Raw genomic sequence first — 22,479 nt, forward strand, 5'->3', positions numbered from 1 at the left:
TACAAAAAAGCAAGCCTTTGGGTACTTCATCCACCACACCCATGGTATATGCATTCCCTAGTATCCTTCATTAATGAATCGGAGGAAATTACCTCGGATTTAAATAAAAATTATTTTTTGTTTGCTTATATTCATAATTTTCATTGTAGAAAGATAACATTTATTATTATTTTTTAATAAAATATTTACTCGATAACTAAGACCACCTTTTATTTTTAAAAATAAAAATAGTTTAGAGTTCGTTTAAGAGTGATTTCATAAAGTGTTTTTAATTTAAAATATTTTTTTTAAAATTAGAGTTATGCTTGATAACTATTTTCGAAAACAATTATAAAAAATAATTTTTTAAAACATTTTTTAAAAATTGTTCTCAAATTTTTTATAAAACAAAAATATGATTGAAAATGTGAAATATTTTTAATATTTTTAAATATATTTTAAAAATAATTTTGATGTCTATTGTTTTATTTTTAATCATTTTATATGTTTATATAATTATTTTTTAAAACAATTTTTTTAAAGTAAAAATAATTAAAAATATTTAAAAAATGTTATATGAAAATATTATTTTTTTGTTTTTAAGAATAACAATAGAAAATAGTTTTCTGATTTCAAAACATGTTTTTCTGTTTTTATGTTTTAGAAAATATAAAACTGTTTTTTGAAAATAGTTGACAAATAGGACCTAACAGAATTTAGAAAATATTTAAAAAAAATCTTGAAAAGTCATATTTAGGTGGTGTTTGTTTTTTTTACTTAATTCTAAATAGAATCTTAATACTTAATAGTATTAAATATTAGGTTGTTTGTTTTTGTAGTATTTTATTTCTATTAAGTATTAAAAAGTAAAAAAAATCATTGTGTTATTTTTTCTATTTAAAAAAAGCTACATATTTTGGCTTTTTCTATTTAGTAAAAAGTTTATAATAAGTCATAAAAAAGTAAAAAAATAAACAACCTAAATTCTAAAACTAAATGATTTTCAGCAAAAACAGTTTTAAAGAAAAACATAAATCTTTTTAGAGAAAACATTTTTATTAAAAACATTTCGAGTGCATATCGGTAAAACACAGTCTTAATATTTGTTTGGATACATTTCTTTAAAAATTAATTAAAAGAATTGAAGTATTAAAAACTTTTTACTACCTTAATAACAGAACTGGGTTTAAAGTCTTAGCCACGTGGACAACTCAGGTGACCATATTGGCGTTTTTTTGTTTTTCTTAAAAGCTATTTCAGTAATTATTTATTTCTTTTTAATAAAAACTATTTTGGTATTAATATTCATCGTCTTTAACTCGGAAGAAGGCTGCGATGACCAAACCTCGGTGACCGTACATCTTCTTCCTCCGCTGCTATTCGCTAAAATGCGCTCTAAGGACAGGATCTCCTACTTCTACGACGGTTCTATTCAATTTTCAATTTCTTTCTGTTACATTTATTTGAAATTCGCTACTTTCCCTCTGTTTGGTTCCCGAGAAACCGGACGAAAGCAAAATAAAAAGAAAAAAGTTTTAAGTGAATATGCTATTTTAGGATAAGATTTTTTTTTGGAATGGAGGAGATTCAAGAGTCCAAATTTTTAACTTCTGGGAAACCAAACGGAGTTGAAAGGCGCTAAGCTTCTGGAATTTATCAGTGGTTTAGAGTTTTGATTGGGGTTGCAGGTGATGTGGGAAGTGTGTACTTTGGGCCCAACCATCCGATGAAGCCGCACCGGCTTTGTATGACTCACCATCTCGTACTCTCTTACGAACTTCACAAGAAGATGGAAATCTATGTTAGTTATTGCAAATTGAATTTTTCCCTGATTTATTTGCACATTTAATGGCGTATTTTGTGTTTTGATTATTTTTGTTGCAAAAACGCAGAGGCCTCACAAGGCATATCCAGTTGAGCTTGCGCAGTTTCATTCTGCAGAATATGTCGAATTTCTGCATCGGATAACCCCTGACACACAACATTTATTCTCGAATGAATTGGCAAGATGTATGACTTGTTTTATTCAGAATATTACTGGGTGCTAAGTGAATTAGTGCCCCTTCTTTATGCATTAGTTCTTGTTGCTATAAAAGGTGAAAATATTTTTAAACATATATTGCTATTATTAACATGACAATCTTAATCATCTTGTCTGAGTTGAAATTTTTTTAAAAAGGTTCACAGGATCCTAGGTTTTAGTTGTTCATCTTATTCCAATTTGAGTTTTGATAGTGAGCTCTTTTGAACTGTGATTATTTGCAGCTTCTGCCATGACTTAGTACTAGATTGTTTATGGTTCTCGATCATGGCCTTTGAGTTAATGTGTTAATTATTGCTTGCAATTGTAAAGTGAACTAAATTTACTAAGCCATTTGGACCATGCAAATTTCCAGAAAGATAGATAGGATTATGGCTTTTGTTTGTAACTAGCAAGTAAGTTCTATAATTTGTGTCATTTGATACTTAGGGTTACCTACTAGTACTTGGGATCTCCTGGTCTTGTGGTTTTTCATTTTTCCATGTGTGCAGTAAAATTGAAGATCATCTGCTGCTGGGCAGGTTGTTAAAATTGGGCAAGCATGTTATTTGCTTGAAGCCTATACAGTATTTCGGTGGTGAAATTTTTATGCATGTTTCTAGTTTGAGTTTCTCTTTGTTTGTTCTCACTATTTTTCTTTCTATCTTCAAGTGATTGATTTAGTGTGCATGCAAACTGTTTAGTCTAAATATGAAATTAATCAAATCCTATAGACTTCCAATTAAATTTTTTAGGTTTATTAATGCCAAGTTTCATTTTTTCCTTTCTTTCCCCAGATAATCTTGGAGAAGACTGCCCTGTCTTCGAAAATTTATTTGAGTTTTGTCAAATTTATGCTGGTGGAACAATAGGTAAGTTCAACCTTAGTATTGCAGTCATGTATGTTTTGTTATCTTAACCATGCATTGTGGTTTGTAAGCAGATGCTGCACGCAGATTAAACAATCAGCTTTGTGACATAGCTATAAATTGGGCTGGTGGATTGCACCATGCGAAGAAGTGCGTGGCATCTGGATTTTGTTACATCAATGACTTAGTTTTGGGGATTTTGGAGCTTCTAAAACATCATGCCCGTGTTCTTTATATTGATATTGATGTACATCATGGTGATGGTGTAGAAGAAGCCTTTTATTTCACAGACAGGTCAGGTAACCTTCCTATTTTGTTATTAATTCTGACTATGAAAGGGATTGTAAAGCCATTTGAGACATCGAATTTAATTTAAAAGTTCAATATAGTTAATATCATGTTGCTCACTGCTAGCTTTGTCAAATGTGAGGTTGCTTTAAAAATGTAGATGCAACAACAGGTGGTTAGTTTTTAAAATGTGTTGATACAAGCATCTGTGAGGTTCAATAGTCAATCTATGGGACTGTTGTATCTACATTTCATAACAGAAATGGCCATTTTGTGAAACAGAGAACGTGTTGCATACATATATGGAAAAGTGTCATGTAATGTACATCAGACATTGTTATTTTTCATGTAAAACTAGTAATTCTTGTTGTATTTTTACCATTTTCTGGTTATGTCTAATTCATAGTGGAATAATGATTCCATATTCCTGACTCAATCTGACAAGAAGTAGTAGGAAGCAGTACTTCCTATATGAAATTGATCTACTGAAAAGGATGTATACAGATTTAGATTTATGGAGATTTACATGATTTTTATAACTCAATTTAAATTCATCTAGTTCAACATGACAGGGTGATGACTGTTAGTTTTCACAAGTATGGGGATAAGTTCTTTCCTGGAACGGGTGATGTTAAGGTATTTTCTAACACTTTGCTCTTTACTTTTAGCATTCCCATCAGTAACTTAACATCGGTTAATTTCTGCAACGGGTCATTTCATATACCCTGTTGATCAGTTTCAGGCAGCCTTTATCTTAGCTTCAATTGTTTTCCTATATTCAATATATAATCCCTTGTTCTTTTTAGGGAGAATACATTCAGTTACCAAGGTTCTGAATTTGTTTTATGTGTTTTGTAATTTAGGAAGTAGTTTTGATTGTTCAATCTTATCAGTTATGAGGAAGCTGGCCTTTTCATCGTTGAGTTTCAAGTTCTTGTCATGATTGGAATGGAGGAGAGAGAAAGAGAGTAAGAGAGAGAGAGAGAGAGAGCGTGGGAGGAGAGGGAGAGTGGATGCGTGTGAGCGAGGATGAAGAGAAAGATTTCCGATCGGGGTCTCGGAAAATTTTGAGAGGGAGTAGCTTCGGAGTGGAGTCGAAGTCGTTCGAGGTCGAAGTAGAGGAGAAGAAAGGTAAATTGCAAGCCATTATTGTGGAAAGGAAAAGAGGGATTTCTTCATGGGTCAAACTAGGACCGGAGAGCCTAGGGTTCTTTCTGGACTGCTTGCGTTTTTGCATAGAAGACACGAGTGCCGGAAAATGGGAAAGAAGTTGGAAGGAAAACAGGAGGTCTTATTCGATGGTGCATGATGAGAACAAGGGGGGGTATTTTCTCCGGTTGGGCGTTGTAGATCTGAAGAAAAAAAGCTTTAGCATCTTTATCCCCAAAAGTAGAGGGGTAAAGGATGGCTGGTCTTCAATGGCAGAGACGTTGCGAAGCTTGGGGGTAGTCTCCGGAAGGAAGGAAAGCCAGCAGGTCGAGGCGACTTTGCTGAAACCCAAGTTGGTAAAATCTTTTGCGGAGGTGGTCCAGATGCCAAGGAACAAAGGTAGAGCAGTGGTGACGGTGGAGGTTAGAAAAGAGGAGATGAGCAGAAATTTGAACAAGCTGGGTCATTGCCTCGTTGGGTTCTGGAACCCTAGCTCAGAGAGGTGAGGATTTGAAAAGCTGGGGGAGCCAAATGGCAAAAATTTGGGGCTTGAAGGGCAAACTAGGGATGGCAAAATTGGAAAGGGGTAAGGTTTTGTTAGAGTTTGAGTTGGTGGCAAAAGCTAAGAAAGCTCTTAGCCATGGAAGAATCTCGGTTGGGGGGCTTCTCCTACGCCTGGAGAGTTGGAGCCCTGAGACGGGGTGTTTGGTGGAAGGAGAGAAAAGACGCGAGGCTTGGGTGAGGTTTGTGGGGCTTACCCGTTTCATTATGGGATCGAGCCATTTTGAGAAGAGTAGGGGAGGAATGCAGGGGTTTCTTGGCCGTCGACACCCAAACGGAGAAGTTGGAAGAATTGTAGTGGGCTCGGATTTTGGTGAAATTAAACAGCAAGGAGCTCCCTAACGTGGTGGAGATCTGGGTGGAAGAGGTCTATTACTCGCTAATTTTGTGGTGGAAGGTTAGGCCGTTAATAAGGTTTTATCTAGCCGATAAGTGCGGGAAGGAAGTTGGAGTAGGAGAAGAGGTTGGGGGTGAGGGCTCTGTATGCGCGGGCAAGTGCATGGTGGAGGTGGACAGAGGCTCTAGGCTCGAGGCCCTGGTTCAGTCTGCCGACGGGACGCGGGGGCAGACGAGTAGGTCGAGGTGTCCTTCGGTTCCTTCTCGAAGCCTTGACGGGTCATCGGGTCGGTTTCTTGGAGGTTTGCAGTTGCTGGGTGGGCTTTCTAAGCCGGGCCTAGTAGAGGAATCTTTTATTCCAACTTTTAGGCCCATTGGGCCAGGCCCAGTTTTGACTGTTGAGACGGAGGTTGGGCCGGTTGGGCTGGAGTCTCAGCCTTTGTTTGAGGAGTCTGGGCCGAATGAGGGTAGAGGCCCATCCCAGCCACTGTTAGCGGCTAGAGCCCAAGTTGGTGGGATCCCTTCCTCGGTTATGTCGAGCCCAAGCTCCTTGGGGTGTCCAGATTTAGATTCCACTAATTTCTGGGTGAAGGATGGCTTGCGAAAGCAAATTGAAGCTGAACTCCATTCCAAGGTGAGATCGTTGACTGACCATGCTTTACTTGAGGAAGCCTTGAGGTATGGGAATGTCTTTGACCCTAAAGGAATTTTGGATTCTGGGCTCTCTTCTTCTTTCTTTTTTTTTCCCGGTCGGACTCCAGATGGGGAGTATTATGACTATTCTGGGGCTGTTTGTGAGACAGCCTAAGGGGAAATACCGGTACGCATGATCAATGCCCCGGGGTTTATAGAGGGCGAGACCGTCACTCGTTGGGAGTTGATGGAGGTAAGTAACGGCTACATTGAGGAAATAAGAGCGGAGTTGAGCTCAGTTCGAACTAAGCCTCAAGAAGCAAGAGGCTAGGAGGAGGTCAGTTGGGAGGAAAGTGATCTGGCTAGGTTCAGCAAGTTCTTGGGATTTCCGACAGAGGGTTTGGAGAAGGATATTTTGGCTTTTTTGGTTAAAATCAGAAAGAGAAGGGAAAGAATTCACAACAAAACTCTATTGGAGAAATCTAAATTTGAAAGGGAATTAAAAAGACTGGAATGTTCTATTAACTACGAAAGGGGGAAAAAACAGAAATTTGGTTTGCAAGGAAGAGGGTGCCAAATCATGGAAGTCCAATGAAGTTAAGACTTTTGAGTTGGAATGTTCGTGGAGTTAATGATAGCTCCAAAAGAAAGGTGGTTAAAGCCGTGATTAGAAGTCAGAGGGTGGATTTGTTCTGCCTCCAGGAGACAAAAATTCAGGCAATGTCGGAGGGTGTGGTGAGAAGCTTAGGCACTGGAAGGTTCCTAGATTGGGGTGCCCTGGATGCTTCTGGAGCTGCCGGGGGGGGGGATTTTGATCTATTGGGACAAAAGGACACTGAATGTGCTTGAGATGGAGGTGGGTCATTTTCAATTTCCTGTAGATTCAGGAATGTGGAGGATGGGTTCGTTTGGATTTTCACAGGAGTGTACGGGCCTTTCTCTAGAGAGGAAAGGGTTTGGTTTTGGGAGGAGTTAGGGGCGATCAGAGGCATTTGGGATGATCCCTGGTGTTTAGGGGGTGACTTCAACGTCATCCTCTCCCAAAGGGAAAGGAGTAGGCAAGGAAGGCTAACTGGTGCGATGAGAAGGTTTGCCCAGATTGTTGACGAGTTAGAGCTTCTTGACCTTCCTATGTAAGGAGGTTTTCTTACTTGGAATGGGGGTAGGAATAATCAGTCGTGGGCTAGACTGGATAGATTCCTAGTGACTCAGAATTGGCTTGATCAATTCAGTGGGATTGTCCAGAGCAGGCTGTCTAGACCCACTTCAGACCACTTTCCCACTCTGTTGGAGGGTGGTGGGTTAAGGAGGGGTCCTTCCTCGTTTAGGTTTGAAAATATGTGGCTTAAAGTGGATGGCTTTAAGGACCTCATTCGGGGTTGGTGGCAGGGGACTGTGGTGAGAGGGAATGCTAGCTACAGGTTGACTACTAAGTTGAAGCAAAGAATCAAAGTTTGGAATAGGGATGTGTTTGGAAGGTTGGAAGTCAATAGAAATTCAGCTCTTCAACAAGTTGAATTTTGGGATGGGGTGGAAAGCGAGAGGAGCCTCTCAGAAGGGGACACTGAGCTGAAAAAAGAAGCTAAGGAAACCTAAAAAAAGTGGTCTTGCTAGAAGAAATCCATTGGAGACAATTATCTAGGGAGCTGTGGTTAAAGGAAGGGGATAAGAACACATACTTTTTTCACAGGATGGCAAACGCCCACCGGAGAAATAATTCCTTGGATAGAATTAAGATTAACGGGGTGTGGTTGACTAAGGAACAAAAGGTGAGGTAGGGGATTGTTAATGTTTTTCAGCAATTGTTCTCGGAAGAGCCAAGCTGGAGGGCGGACATAGAGGGGCTGCATCTCCATCGTCTGAATTTCCAAGAAGTTGAAAATTTGGAATTGCCCTTCTCTGAGGAAGAAATCCATTTTGCCCTGTTGGAGCTAAATGGTAACAAAGCTCCTGGACCGGATGGTTTCACAGTGGCCTTTTGGCAAGCGTATTGGGATTTTGTGAGGGAAGAGATCTTGGAGTTGTTCAAGGAGTTTTATGATCAAAGATCCTTTGCTAAAAGCCTGAACACCACTTTGCTGGTCCTTATTCCTAAGAAAGGGGGTGTTGAGGACTTGGGGGATTTCCGGCCCATTAGCTTTCTAGGGGGACTGTACAAGTTGTTGGCTAAGGTGCTGGCTAATAGGTTGAAGAAGGTTTTAGGAAAGGTAGTTTTCGAGGATCAAAACGCGTTTGTGAAGGGTAGACAGATTTTGGATGCCTCGTTTATAGCTAATGAGGTGGTTGACTTTTGGCAAAAACGAAAAGAGAAAGGGCTGATTTGTAAATTGGACATTGAAAAAGCCTATGACAGCATAAATTGGAGTTTTCTAATGAAGGTTTTGCATAAGATGGGATTTGGGTCTCAGTGGATGGAGTGGATTTGGCGATGCATCTCAACCCAAGTTCTCTTTTTGGTCAATGGGGTGCTTGTAGGCTTCTTCTCAAGCACCAAGGGGTTGCGTCAAGGAGACCCTCTTTCTCCTTACCTTTTTGTATTGGGAATGGAAGTGCTAAGTGCACTTTTAAGAAGGGCTGCGGATGGGGGGTTCATTTCAGGCTATAAGCTTCGCGGAGGAGGAAGGATGGAGTTAAATGTGTCCCACTTACTGTTTGCTGATCATACAATCATATTCTGTGAAGCAAGGAAAGAGAATCTAACTTTTTTGAGTTGGATTTTGGCTTGGTTTGAGACTGCTTTTGGTTTAAGGATCAATTTGGCCAAAAGCGAATTAATTCTAGTTGGAGAGGTGGAAGAGATTGAGGAAATGACAGTGGAGCTAAGGTGTAGGGTGGGGTCTCTGCCAACTATTTATTTGGGGCTGCCTTTAGGAGCCTATCACAAGACTCTTTCTATGTGGAGATGGGGTGGAAGAGAGAATGAGGAGAAGACTAGCCTTGTGGAAAAGACAATATATTTCCAAAGGCGGGAGAATCACCCTTATTAAGAGCACGTTGGCTAGCATGTCGATTTACCAATTGTCCCTTTTTCGAATGCCCAAGATTGTTGCAAAAAGGTTGGAAAAATTACAAAGAGACTTCCTTTGGGGAGGGGGAAGCTTGGAAAGGAAAGTCTACTTGATCAATTGGGAGGTGGTGTGCGCTCAAAAGGAGAAGGGTGGTCTAGGCTTAAGAAAGATTATCCTTCTGAACAAGGCCTTGCTGAGAAAATGGGTATGGAGATTTGCCATTGAAAAGGATAATCTCTGGAAGAAGGTGTTGTTGGTGAAGTATGGCCAAGCGTGTTTTGGGTGGAGGACTAATGAGGTTCGCGGGACGTATGGAGTGGGGGTTTGGAAGGAGATTTCGAAGGAGGCATGCTGGTGTTGAGATAATTTCCAGTTTAAAGTGGGTAAAGGGACTAAAATTAAGTTCTGGACTGATCATTAGTGTGACAATGCAGCGCTGTCCCAAATCTTCCCCCAGTTATTCACTTTGGCGGTCCATAGGAATGCAATGGTTAATGAAGTGTGGGACTCTAGTTTTGGCCAAGGAGGTTGGAACCTCAGATTTTCTAGAGACTTTAATGATTGGGAGTTGGATTTGATAGGAGAGTTGCTGAATTTGTTGAGGGACTGTAGGGGATATCATCAGAGGAGGATTTAGTTTTTTTGGAAAGGTGGGGAAGTGGTATTTTTGGGGTTAAGGATGCTTATATTCTGCTGGTCGCTCCCAATGACGTCGCTTTCCCGAAGAAGAACATTTAGGTGGATAAGGCTCCAACCAAAGCTGTTTTTTTTGCTTGGGAGGCCACTTGGGGGAAGGTTCTCACCTTGGATAGGCTTAAAAAACGGGGGTGACAACTCCCCAATTGCTGTTTTTTGTGTGGTTGTGAAGAAGAAACTGTAAGTCATATTTTTTTACATTGTACAGTGGTCAGGGTCCTCTGGGAGATCATTCTCGCCTTGTTTTGGGTTCTGTGGGTATTCCCAAAGACAGTTAAAGAGGTGGTGTTCAGTTGGAAGGGTCCTTTTGTGGGGAAAAAAAGGAAAAAGATTTAGAATTCCATTCCGTTGTGTATTTTTTTTATGGTTTGGAAGGAGAGGAATAGGTTAGCTTTTTTTGGGGGGGGGGGGGGGGGGGTGTGTTTAGCTATACAGAAGCTCAAAAATTCTTTTGTTTGTAATCTTTGGAGTTGGGCTCGGGTGTACATTGGTGAGGAGTCCTTGTCTTTCTTAGGCTTTTTAGAGTGGCTAGCGTCCACTTAAGGGCTGGTGAGGTTATTTGTGTTTTGTGTCTTTTGGTTTAGGCTGTTGTGCATACTCTGTATGCCTTGTGGCTTTTTGCCGTTTCTTAATCTATTGCTTGCTTATTTATCAAAAAAAAAAAAAAATCTTATCAGTTATGAGCTCAAAGATCATAGTATATTGTATGATATCTTGACATCACTATCCCTTTTTTTTTTGGTTATTTCAAAAGTTGAGAATCCTACTATAACACAACTTTTTTTAGCTTTTGTTCCTTCTCTTGAATCCCATCGTTCTCCTTATGTCTTGCTTTAAAAAGTTTCAGCCGTAACTAGTGGAAATTTAACTACAAAATAAAGTTTTAGCCAAGAGTAAAATTTGTATGGAAGGATATATATTCATTCCAGTATGCAACTTATGGAGATATTGTTTCTAAAACCTATATGATATTAGAGCGTAAAGCCTAAATTTCTAAAATAGAATATTACTTGACTTGGCCTTGAATAACACAAAACATTTGTTAGGATTGATGAACAAAACCTTTGTTAGGATTGAGGAACACAACATTTGTTAGCCTAAATTTCCACCCCTCAAGTAGTATCTTCAAGCTAAGAAATTTGGCTGTGATACCAAAACTAATGTAGGACAACCCTACGATGGTTGTCTACAACCAAGTGTATTAGGGTTTGATCTTTTAGGATTTAAGAAGTGGAATAGGGAATAAAAATTATGGCAATGAAGAAAAGTAGAATAAAATATAGGAAAGGAAAGACAAGGAAAAAAAAAAAAAAAGAAGCAAAAGAAGCCTTAAGAGTTTCATTATGGCCTTCTAGGAGTCTCACTTGGAAGAAAATCAATGGAGTCTCATCATTGAGAATTGTAAAGTGTATGTGTATATAGATCATCAATCCATTAATACCTTTTACATTTATTAGCCATATTTATAGGCCTTAGAAAACTAAAATTTGAATAAAATGATGAAAAAGTTTGCCTAACATATGTAGTAACTAATTAGGATTGTTATTCTTTTCCTAAAACTATTAAATCTTCTTTTAAAAAAAGAAAGAAAGAAACCAGAGACCTTTTTTTAGAGTTAAAATATACTTTGTAGAAATTTCATATAATAAAGTTTCTAATAAAGAAGACTTATAGATTCTAAAGACTCAAAATAGAAACTTTAGAATAAAAAATTATTTAGAGAACAGAAAGTTTAGAATATCTTCTAATGAGAAGTCTAAAACTTCCCAAATTCTGAAACTTTCCTTTTTATCATTTCCTTTCTTTTCTTTATTACACCTTCTTGGACTCATCCCCATCAGTGTATGTGCACAAACAAGTAAATTTGGAGGAAAGTCCCATTGTAAACACAAATATCTTTCTTAAGCATTTTGTAACTATAAAAAGTTATAAAAAGTATACGAATAATCTAAAAAAAAAAAAATATTATGAAGGAACTATTATACAAATTATCAATATGTTGACCGTTTATGTCTTATTTGGAAAACTGATCTTCTTGAACATTGAACTTCCCACTGATAAGTTTTGGAAATATTATTAAAGATAAATACATTAAGTGGTGAGCCTTGACAGGCTTCTACCTGTTTATGCTGAAACTACCTGTAGCCTTTGTTTTATCTTTTGAGAACAGACTTAAACTTTTGGTTCCAAGCATTTCAATAAGCACAAACAAGGAAGAATCACTGCATACATATAAGCACAAAAATATCAGTGACAAATGACAAGGCTATTTATCTTAGTGGATCATGAGATGCGGCATGACTTGAGAATGCTTTGATGTGTCTACTATGTTTTTGTTTTCTCCTCCTAGATTATACCCAAACAAATGACCTAATGGACATTGAAATGAAAGACTCGTCTTTTTTGGGAACTTTATTATCTGAAATATTCTTTACTCAATATGTTCCTCATGAAAATTTCAAACAAGTTATTCTTAAGCTCCTTAGAATCATGTACATCAATGTAGTTTACTCCCTTCCTATAGGAGCTAACACCACTGCAATGCATTTATGCAGGGAAGCATATATCTTATCATCTTCTCATCTGCAAACTGACTTGTCTATGGGAACATGAGTTAACCTTAAAATGCTTCTATAACTTGCTTCCCAATTTATGTTCTCAATGATTTTATATTGTGTTTAGTTATTTTTTTCCTTACAAAACCCTCACCAATTTGCCTAATCACCTTGTGTATGCCTGCTTGGCAAATGAATATGACCTCCTCTCCATCCTTCTGTTTGCCACAAAGTACATTCCCTAAATTGTTTCTCATCGCTGTTCTCTGAGAGCCTTAAATCTATTGAATCATTTCCTAGGATATGTTTAAGGTATGAAGCTGTCATTTAAACCCTCTTTGTGTCTTACTAATTATAATTTCATAGTATTACATTTTTGACCCTCTCCTTTTCCATTGCAATTCTTGCTAAGCTAGTATAAAGCATCAATGTTCTTGCTCTTCTAAATCAGAAACATTATAGAGTTGTAAACTTATTAGAGCTCTTTGCCTTTAACTAACATACATATTCAAAATACTTTTTTTTTATTTTATTATTTTTAATGGATGTTGAATTTCTTGGACCTTAAGGGCATGAAATGCTGTATGAAAAAAATTACCCTCTGTTGGCTTTGTAATTCAGCTATATTGGTGTGCTTCCCTAACACACATTGCATGGTTGGAAGATCAAGTAGCATGATACTGGGGATGACAAAAACTCATCAGGTTGGGTCCCTGTGGGAATTTGCCTGTAAGGGGTTGGGGATGGTAACCCGATTCCTTAACCCGAACCTATCTATATCTATATATATATATATATAGATGGGAACCATATCCTTGACTCGAACCTATCCTCATCTCTGCCCTGATTATATTATATTATATATATATATATATATATATATGGAAATGTGGTTACAATTAGTTCTAAGTCTTATTTCAATCCTAACTTTGACCTGTTATGTATTGAAGGAAACAGGAGAAAGAGAAGGAAAATTTTATGCCATAAATGTCCCACTCAAGGATGGAATAGATGACACTAGCTTTACTCGACTTTTCAAAACTGTAAGTTGTGGTAAAATACCTAAGTTCATGATTGATGTAATTTATTGATTTGTGGTTAAATTGTGTTGAGTCTAAAACTTTTGCTTGCCAATGTCCATTATGTAGATTATAGCCAAGGTTGTTGAAACTTATCAACCAGGTGTGATAGTTCTTCAATGTGGAGCAGATTCTCTGGCTGGGGACCGCTTGGGCTGCTTCAACCTCTCCATTGATGGTGCAGATCTCTTTCTAATTGAAATGTTTTTCCTTTTTGTCCATGGTTACAAATTGGAGTGTTATTTATGTTTTTTTTTTAAATATTTTTCAAGTATAGAACATTCTATTGCTCATCCCTTTGTTGGAGATATCTAATTGTTGAGTTAGTAATCTGTGGACTTTGATTGTATGTTTGCTTGCTGGTGCCATTGCAACACTTCTTACAGGGCATGCTGAATGTGTTAGGTTTGTGAAGAAATTCAATTTGCCCTTACTGGTATGTTTGTGATTTAAACTAATTTTACATTGTTATTCATCATTGTCATACATAGGTATGATATTGTTTTTTTTTCTTCTAACCCCACCTTTGTTATTGCAGGTTACCGGTGGTGGTGGATACACAAAAGAGAATGTTGCTCGATGTTGGACTGTTGAAACAGGAGTTCTTTTAGATACAGAACTTCCCAATGGTATGTTAAGATGAACTTTTTTTTAATTTTTTTTTTTCCCTTCTAATGCCTGCTTACTTGATTTATGTAATTCACAGGTATGGTATGAATAATTCTTCTGAAACTGTGTGATAGTTAATGATCAGATAATATAATTTAGGCTTTCCAAACCAAGGTTTAAATTATAGGTGATTATATCATTTTTTTTATTGCTTTTGGGATGCGGACATGGAACAGCACAATGAATTCATTTTTTACAAATATGTGCAATATTATCATAATTTGATCGGAGTATATTTTTTCATTGTTTTTAAATGCTACCATTTCTGAATAAAGCCAAAGTGGGTGTAGATAGTTTCTTAGAATGGAAATATAAGCACCTCCCAATCACACATTCTAGCTCCGTCCCTCCTCTCTATTGGGTGAATTGGGCAGTCTTCGTAGTTTTAGGAAAATTAAAAGAACATGCAGATCAATTTAAAATCATCAACAAAATTTGGCCAACCTGGAAATGTGTGTCCCATATAGAGGAGAAAGGAAGGGGGGTTGTGGGGAACCTTGCTGGCTTCTGCTTGATTTTCTCCCCTTACCTACCTTTTCCCTTTTGTGTCAAGGAAAAATATGTTAGTGTATATCATTTTCCCTCTTCTCTAGATGGTTTATATTTGATTTGATCAGATTTGACATGTTGGGTGTTTAGTTTTCTTGTCTAATCCTGTACTATCTCTAAATTCACCAGGGCTCATTATTATTCACTTAAGTCTTCCAGTTTATATGTAATATTGATGTGGTATCCAGAGGGTTAAACTGACCTTCCAGCTTTTGATGCATTTTTACCACTTTTCTGGCTGGTGGTACAAGTAAGCTATGCTCCTGACCTTGTTGGGGGAATTCCATATTCATGTGTGGAGGAATCTTGGTATGGTCTGGGAGTTGCCTTCTCTTCTTTTAAACCGTCAGTTGGATTTTGCTGCTCTACATGCTTTAGCCACTTCTGGGACTGTCTCATAGTTAAAGATTTTATTACAGTAGAAGAACATGATACCATCTCACTTAGCAGTAGTGTGAATGGCTGTTTTATCTCAAAAGAAACTCTGTTACATGCCAAAGAAGCAGGAAAACATGATGAGTTTCTGGGGTATCCAAAACAAATATTATAAAGGTTGTAATTTGTGGAGAGATGTTCATACCAATTTCTTGGGGCATTTGGAAGGGAAGAAACTAATTAGTTTTGAGTCCTTGAATGGCTGTTACCTGTTGGAGTGTGTTCCAAGTCCTATAAATGATAGCTTCTTCTTGTTCTGCTGCTTGTGATTGTTTTCCTTTTTCTTTTCCTTTTCCTTTTTTTTCCAATAATATTTACATTCAGGAGGTCTACCTTTCTACTAATAGAGGCTAGTTGTCCACCAAAAAAATCTAACACAAGGTCATTTCTTTGCTCTATATTTTTGACATACAGATTTCTTGCAAGTTATTTTCTCTCATCTTGTTTGTGAATCTAGTCTCTGTTTTTGATCTGCCTGCTTGTCCATACTTAGAACTTCAGTGATCTTCATATTTGTTTATGTTCCTTCAGCAGACTTGAGTTTGATGCTTTTTCCATATGCATACTGGTGATTACTTTGTGAAATTTTCATCTTTGTTTGGCTTTAAGAAGTGAATCAAGTGATGGATCAGGATGGTTTCATATGCCTAATTTTGCCCTTTGTTTCATAATCATTAATAATAAGGCATTTTCTGGTTCCCAACAATATCAACTTTCTTGCAGAGATCCCAGAAAATGAATATATCAAATATTTTGCACCAGAGTATTCATTGAAGATTCCGAATGGGCACATAGTATGTTTTTTTTCTTAATTTTTCAAGAATCATGCATGATAATTGGTTATCTTATTTGTCCAATTTGATTGCAAACTCTGCTGTATAATTTAGTACAGTCAGGGTTTGCAGTCTTGAGTCAAAAGTGCAACCAGAACTGGTTAATTCAGGCAGTCCTGGTCAAATCATAAACATTTTCTTGATATAGTTTATATTGTGCAATAGAGATCATGAGATCACTGCCTTCTTATATTATTTCTTTTCCTTGGTTGATTTTGAGTAGGAGAACTTAAATAGCAAATCGTATATTGGAACGATTAAGATGCAAGTCTTGGAAAATCTCCGTTGCATCCAACATGCGCCGAGCGTACAGATGCAAGAGGTAAGTAGGTTTCAAAAGTTTACCATTGATCCAATATTAAAATAAAACCACTACATCCACAAAGTGAAGTCCTTTGACATATTGTTACTCCCATGTTTACCTGCTAAGAAAAACATCCTAGACGTTCTTTGTTGACTAAATTTTTATCAGTAGCAGGATATCTTACCATCCAAGCATCACATTGCTCACATGGAAGCACCTTGAACTTACTAACTGGTGGGCCAATGTGTTCCATTTGTTAAGCTACCAATTCAACCCAAAAGCTTAAGTTGTTATGTATTAGGCCAACATGCGTATGAGGTTAACACCCTTTCTTGCACATGACCTTATACCCTCAAATGAAAAGGCAAAATGGATTAACTCAAAACTCTGATACCTTGTTGAGCTACCGATTTAATCCAAAGGCTTACGTTGTTAGGTAACAAGTCAATTATGTGTACCTGGTTAACAAATGGACACTTCAAAACATGTGAAGTACTTATATGGTACATGATAATGGCACGGTTTTGGGTGTGGGCTATGTGTCCTACCTAATGGTTAGATATGCAAACATGTTTTCTAAAACAAAGCAAAATAAAATAAATTTATAATTGATTGTAAGAAATGTTAGACTAGGGATGACAATGGGGCGTGTTGGGTTCATGTAGTGTTGAGGTAGGAAATACTAAAAATTTACTTAACCCAAATATGGGCTGTTTAATAAATGTGTCATAATGACCTGAAAATAACACAACTCATTTATTACACGGATAACATAATATGACCCATTTTACATGTTTAATAAATGGGGTAGGTTGGATTGCATATGAATTAATAGGGATAACCTATTAATATGATTTTAATCTATTAACACGATTCTAACCTATTTTAACCATATGATTTTAACCCATCAAACTTGTTAACACAATTTTAACCCATCAAACTCGTTAACATAATTATAACTAGTTTAACCTATTTAAAATTTTAAATTTATGAAAATATTAATTTTAAAACATCTTTTTGTTGCTTTAACTTTCAAATTTTAATTTTTTTTAGATCTTAATTAATTCAATTATTTAACTTTAACTATAATATATTTATACTATAGGAAATAGATATAAATTTTATTTTACACTTGCTTTTTATTTTATTTAATGTTTTAATTATAAAATATTTTTAATCTTTTTCATGAAATATATAAAATATTATTTTAATTAGTTATTTATATTTAATTATATAATATTTATAATTAAAATAATATTTTATATATTTATAAATTTTAAATATATAAAATTAATAAATCTATATGAGTTAAACGGGCATAAATGAGTTGGGTTATAAACAAGGTCATTTTGATACGATTAGGCACATAGGTTGAATAGTCAATTTGAATACAACCTACTTATTAAATAAGGTATACAAGTTGACATGATTATGACATGAACACTATTACACCTAATCAGAACCTGCTAAAATTTATGTCATTTTCGAATCGTATTGTATCAAAATTGCCACTCTTGGACAATCTATTGTAATTTTGCAAACTTCATTTTCCATATAATGTATAGAATGAAAAAAAAAAAAAAAATTGGAAACTAGAATATTTATCTGTATCCCATCTCTTGACATCTTGGCACTAAGTGTATACAAAACTGCACCCAACACTTGTAACTGAGTCTGCATAATATGGTTGGGTCACATTTGGTTGGCAGTGTCAGCACAAAAGCCTAGTAGGTAAGTTCTAATATCCAATTAGTAGATACTATTTAAATTCCTTGTATGCCCCAAGTAAGAATCCACTTTGGGGACCCTTGGCATTTCATGTGAATAGCAGTTCCTTTTAATTTTTGGTTGCATTTGAAGTCAGAAACCTGTCCTTTGGAATGAATTCGTCACAAAACAAATACCAAGTCATTGCATTCATTGCTGATTCACAAATGGTATCATGTCTTGGAATTGTAAGACCGGTCCAGTTTAAAATGCAATACTCTTTCAAATACCACGAAAGAAAAATATACTTTTCCTAGTGCAGTGTTGAACAAAGCGAGGTGGCTACACATGCATGGAATGTCCAAAAAACTCAAAGCTTCCTGACTGGATGGTTTAGACAACCATCAGGCTTTAGGTGCATCCTAATTGTTGATGTATTACTATTATTATTTATTATAACCTATTACTCTAGGATAGCCCTTTAAGTAGCTGTATACAATCAAATAATGTTAGGGTAGGGCATTGGCTTTTGGGTTGATGGCAGAGAAGGTGGAACTGGGATCTATGGATCAATATGGATGTAGAAAGACCATGGCTTTATGTGGTTTTGATCTGGAATGAGAAAACCTTGCTATAAATTTTGGATTGTAATAAAAATTGGACTTTGGTGTTTAGGGTACCAGGTGTTTGCGGTCAGAAGTGTCGGGATTTAGGATGAATATTAAGATCAAAGTATGGCTTGGTTGTGTGTGAAAAATAGATGCAGATAAGAATGCAAGAAGAATGTGTGAGACAAATATTGGAATCTTGCAAACCCTCTAATGTCTCTGATAGAGGAGATGACCTCTCTGAGGCCTTCCAAAATCTCACATTTAGCAGAGACCATTTTGAATGGGAAATGTGTATTCATTGACTAAAAAAATGTGCATGGAATTGAATTATTAATTTGTCTCTACAACTTCTGCCTTTACATAGAAGCATTGTTGCCAAATCCCTGTGACAAAAAAACTTTCAGAGTAGGAACTTCTGCCAAACAAATCAAACTCAAAATAAGACAAGAAATAATTAATAAATAAACTTCTTTTAATAGGCCTTATACCGCAGAAAAAATAACCTTTTGTTCCTTTCTATGGGCCTTGTTGCCAACTCTTACTAAAAATTTAGGAGCTCTAGAAGAGCAAGTGAAATAGTCTTTCGATAACCAAATTAGACCAAGCTAAGCTCAAGCACAAATAAGAATTGACAAAATCCATAACCTAACAGATACTAACTTCGATACCAGACCCCTCCACTCCGTATGCTCTTATGTCTCTGAATATGAAAATTTTAGATTTCTCTAAATTTAAGGAGGCTGGAACCAAGTAGGTTCATTCATACCCCAATCCAGTTCTCTAATACTGTGGTATGCCCTAATGGCTGAATTGGGTGGAACTCTGAGCTCTCATGGATTTTGATAATTTTTTCTTTTCATCTATACTAGAGGAGACTGAATTTTGATTACAAAATGCATGCATGATCCTACTGGATTGAGAATCCTACTTTTATGTTGCAGGTTCCACCGGACTTCTATATTCCTGATTTTGATGAAGATGAGCAGAATCCTGATGAACGTGTTGATCGTAAGTCCGAAAGTTACATAGAGATGCATGTATAAACAAGCTTTACCAAACATATTTATGTTCAATTCACTCTTTGTAATTCTCGTTTCTTACCGTTTATTTCAGAGCACACCCGGGACAGACAAATCCAGAGAAATGATGAATATTATGATGGCGACAACGACAATGATCAGAATATGGATGATGTATAAAGCAACCTAGACAGTGTTTATTGTTTGATAGTTTAAGCTTTAATTTAAAGGGGAAAATGTAATTAGATTCCAAATTTGACTAACACATCCGATGAGAAGAGAAAAAAGAAAGGACTAGCACTTGCTTTCCTGCCTGCTGGTTTTAGTATCAATATTCGTGGATCGTTTCTCATGGGACTCTTTATCTTTTCGTAGAGTACAAATGGCTTCTGATAGGACTATAGTCTGGAACAATTATTATTATTATTATTATTGGCATGAATTTTAGTTCCAATTTTAGTTACTTATTATTATTATTATTATTATTGTGGGTGTGGGTGTATGTTTTTTAGGTATTTATATTTTTAGTATATATATATAAGGAAATTATGAATTTATTTTTAAAAATATAATATTTTATATCCATGTTAAAATTGTCTTTTATAAAGACAATTTCAATACAAGTTTATAAATTAAGTTTATGCTAAAATTTTATTTTGCAATGATGAATTTCGTATGTAAAATAATTTTTTAAACAGTGCTCTTTTTAATAAATATTTTATTTGTAAAAATAATGTTATATAAATAAGAAATCCCCATTTGTGAGAAAAAAGAAAGGAAAAATTTGCCTTGACCCCTGCAACATTATTTTGTACCCCTGAGTTCATACAAATTTGGGAGGAGAAATAAGAAATTACTTGGAAGTTGCAGTGTAAGTGATGTAGAATGAAAGGACTCAGCTTTGACATATGAGCTTCTTGAAAATGATTTCATGGAAGTTGAGATGCATGAAGTTTGTGTTGCCCAAACACAGTAGAAAAATAAAGAAAATAAAATATTTACGTGATTTCGGTGTAATCAATTACATTTGTATGAAAGGGAGATTAAATTTATTAATAAATTTCAAGAATATATACTTCGGCTCTCTCAACCTTTTCTATCCAAAACTTAATACACCTTTAATCTCTCTCTCTTTCACTTTTTCCTTCTCTTAAATCATATATAAAATCACATATTTATAAAGTCCAATGAATTAATCTTCAATTATTAATTTTTTTAATCCTAGTCAAACTTAAAATGGTAATTTACTAAAATACAAACTTTATAAATATTAAATTTTCTAACAAATAAATAATAAATAATTTGAGTCACATCCCAACAATCTTTACCTTGATGCAAATTCTCTCAATCTTGTACAATTAATGAAAATAAATGTGTCAAGTTTAAGTGTATAGGTGGTATAATATGAGGTGTAAATGGGAATGAATGAGAGTTGTTGAGGATGTGATGTCAACCAAACTGAGTAAATGGTTGAAGTTGGAATGGAGTTCCGCCTATGCAAGAGATGTAGCTAGTACATACATGCATTTAATGTTCCATAATGAGTGCATAGTTACAAGTCACTAAAGTTGGATGAGATGAAACAACGTGAATGAACTCTTCTACAAGCCTACAATTGGAGACTATCATTATGTGGAGTGAATGTAAAGTTGTTATATGGTAGGTGCATCATAAATATTGGTAATATGTCGACCTCTAGTTATTAATGGTCCATTGTGGTACAATAAAATCAAATGCAATAAAAGTTTTTCAAGTTTTTGTTCTCTTCGACATAAAATGGCCAAATATTTATCAAATAAGTGTAATGTAGTTGATATAAGTATGAATAAATATAATATTTATCAAATTTTTATAAGAAAAGTAGCATTAATTGATCAAATATATTTAAGAGATTTATTTTAAAATTAAAAATACTTATATTCAAACATATTTTATGACATTTTAAATACTTTAGAAAATGTATCATTAAATTATTAAAAATGCTAAAAAAGCTTTCACAATTTACAAAAATGCCATGGACTCCAAATTTTTTCCACAAAAACAATAGTAGAAGTTTATTTAATTCAATGTGAAAAAAAATTACCCATATCATTAAAAATAATTATTTTTAAAAATCATTCCTAAATATAAAATTCTATGGCTTTATTACTCTGATAGCTACACATAGAAGCTAATCACCTTGCTAAACAAAGATTTATTACCACTATGATATTTTCCATCATGCCAAATGCTGCACAAGTATGCAATTTCGTTTTGTAAATGCTTATATCATCCACAATCATTTAAACCTCCATAAATGATCAATAACTATTTGTATTTCATGGCATTGGCAGAATTGAACCTTTTGGGAATACAAGAAATAATGTTGAAGGGACAAAATTAGAACTTCTAACAAAGTACATAAATTGGAAAGCTAAGACAAACTTGAGAAACCGAGAAAGAACCACTAGATTCAGCACACATTTAGGGTTCCATTCTGAACTTTCATCATGAAACATATCCTAGAATCAGTAGCTAGCTATAGTCCCCAATGCAAACCAATTGGCATCTTTTGTAGTAGAAATACTAGTGGTTGAGGAGCCCAATCACAAAACTTCATGAGCTTTCCCATAATACCTGTTTATAAACGGTGCCTGAAAGGCATTCCAAACAACAATAATTATTATTTAAAGATTAATGAGTCATAGTTATTTCCTGAAAAATATGTAGAAAGGGGACAAATAAGATAATGCAATTAACATTCATTAGCAAGTGTCTGCTCTAATAGAAGAGGCCAAATTCATTGATATGATACAACCAATCAACTATTTTTTGTACTTATTCACAAAATGGATGGCAAAACATAACCTTAATAAACCATGGCCAGGTGAAAACTAGGTGACTCAACAGAAAATACTCAACTTAATTAGCTAAGTAAAAGTCAAACCATTTAGAACTAGTGTTGTATTGATCCATTTGGATACCAAGGAAAAAAATGGCCACATAATGACAAAGCTTTTGGGCTATCAGTTAGTTGATATTTAAAATAGCAGACATGTTTTGTTAGCATGGAACAGATAAATAAATTAAACATATGTTCCATCAAGAGATTAATTTTTGATTATTTATGTAGGGAACGACTTATAGCAATACACCATGATCTTGAATGTCGCATCAAGGCCAACTTCAAAATGCACAAG

At 35.5% G+C, this 22,479-nt stretch overlaps 1 protein-coding gene across 4 annotated transcripts; it reads left to right on the top strand.

Annotated features, from left to right (window-relative positions):
• The first annotated feature begins 1,293 nt into the window (after positions 1–1,293).
• Positions 1,294–19,738, top strand: LOC117932316 (histone deacetylase 9). 4 transcript variants are annotated; one of them, XM_034853508.1, is made up of 14 exons: positions 1,294–1,404; positions 1,668–1,780; positions 1,872–1,989; positions 2,797–2,871; positions 2,943–3,167; positions 3,716–3,792; positions 13,045–13,137; positions 13,243–13,351; positions 13,560–13,609; positions 13,712–13,802; positions 15,550–15,620; positions 15,883–15,981; positions 19,223–19,289; positions 19,395–19,738. In XM_034853508.1, the coding sequence occupies exons 1-14, from the start codon at positions 1,368–1,370 to the stop codon at positions 19,478–19,480; spliced, it is 1,311 nt and encodes a 436-aa protein (XP_034709399.1). In that variant the 5' UTR covers positions 1,294–1,367; the 3' UTR covers positions 19,481–19,738. The 4 variants fall into 4 exon arrangements, with proteins under 4 accessions (XP_034709399.1, XP_034709400.1, XP_034709401.1 ...); XM_034853509.1 differs by having other exon boundaries at positions 2,943–3,162; positions 3,729–3,792; XM_034853510.1 differs by having other exon boundaries at positions 1,318–1,404; positions 1,648–1,780.
• The last annotated feature ends 2,741 nt before the right edge of the window (positions 19,739–22,479 follow it).

Source organism: Vitis riparia, chromosome 15 (assembly GCF_004353265.1).
Source record: "Vitis riparia cultivar Riparia Gloire de Montpellier isolate 1030 chromosome 15, EGFV_Vit.rip_1.0, whole genome shotgun sequence".
Classification (NCBI taxonomy): Eukaryota; Viridiplantae; Streptophyta; class Magnoliopsida; order Vitales; family Vitaceae; genus Vitis; species Vitis riparia.

Bases quoted from the DNA above. Each gene is read 5' to 3' on its own strand.
- LOC117932316 (XM_034853508.1), top strand. From the start codon at position 1,368: ATGCGCTCTAAGGACAGGATCTCCTACTTCTACGACG. The intron at 1,405-1,667 runs GTTCTATTCAAT...TTGGGGTTGCAG, and splicing joins GATCTCCTACTTCTACGACG to GTGATGTGGGAAGTGTGTAC. The intron at 3,793-13,044 runs GTATTTTCTAAC...TATGTATTGAAG, and splicing joins CTGGAACGGGTGATGTTAAG to GAAACAGGAGAAAGAGAAGG.